Here is a 533-nt window from a genome sequence, read left to right as displayed (position 1 = left end):
GAGGCCCTGCAGAGAAGCAGCAGCAGCAGAGACAAAACAGCAGCAGCTTATGGTGTATGCTGCTGCTGCCGCTGCTGCTGCTTCTGCTGCTGCTGCTGCTGCTACTGGTGCACGTGTAAGAGAGACAGAAAGAAATACAGAGACACAAGACAGCACATAAAGAAGCAGCAGCAGCAACATTTTCTATAAGCAAAGCGGAGACAGAAAAGATGCATATTGAGACAGACAGAGAGACAGGAGATAGCAGATAAGCAGCAGCAGCAGCAGCAACAGCAGCAGCAGCAGCAACAGCAGCAGCAGTATAGGAGACAACGGGTAAGGAAGACCAACGAAAGAAAGAAAGGAGACAGAAGAAACAAAGGGGAGAGAGAGAGAGGGAGAGACAGAGAAAAGAGAAAGCCATAAAGAAGAGAGAAAAGAGACAAAAGAGAGAGAGACAGAAAGGAGAGACAAAGGAGACACAAGGGAGAAAAAGAAGAGACAAAGGAGACAATAGAGAGACAGAAAGGAGACAAAAGAGAGACAGAAAGAAG

General features: G+C 47.3%; 1 protein-coding gene across 1 annotated transcript in view; it reads right to left on the bottom strand.

Annotated features, from left to right (window-relative positions):
- Nucleotides 1–533, bottom strand: part of EMH_0052400 (zinc finger DHHC domain-containing protein, putative) — a gene marked incomplete at both ends in the record, with an annotated part of 5,758 nt that overhangs the window by 480 nt on the left and 4,745 nt on the right. Inside the window, one exon of the mRNA XM_013496873.1 lies at nt 3–6. Coding sequence (XP_013352327.1) covers nt 3–6 — 4 coding nt within the window. The remainder of the gene's footprint in view (nt 1–2; nt 7–533) is intronic.

Source organism: Eimeria mitis, genomic scaffold (genome assembly GCF_000499745.2).
Source record: "Eimeria mitis Houghton genomic scaffold, Emh_scaff2350, whole genome shotgun sequence".
Lineage (NCBI taxonomy): Eukaryota > Apicomplexa > Conoidasida > Eucoccidiorida > Eimeriidae > Eimeria > Eimeria mitis.
Note: the sequence above shows the minus strand (reverse complement) of the source record. Positions and strands in the feature narration are given on the sequence as shown.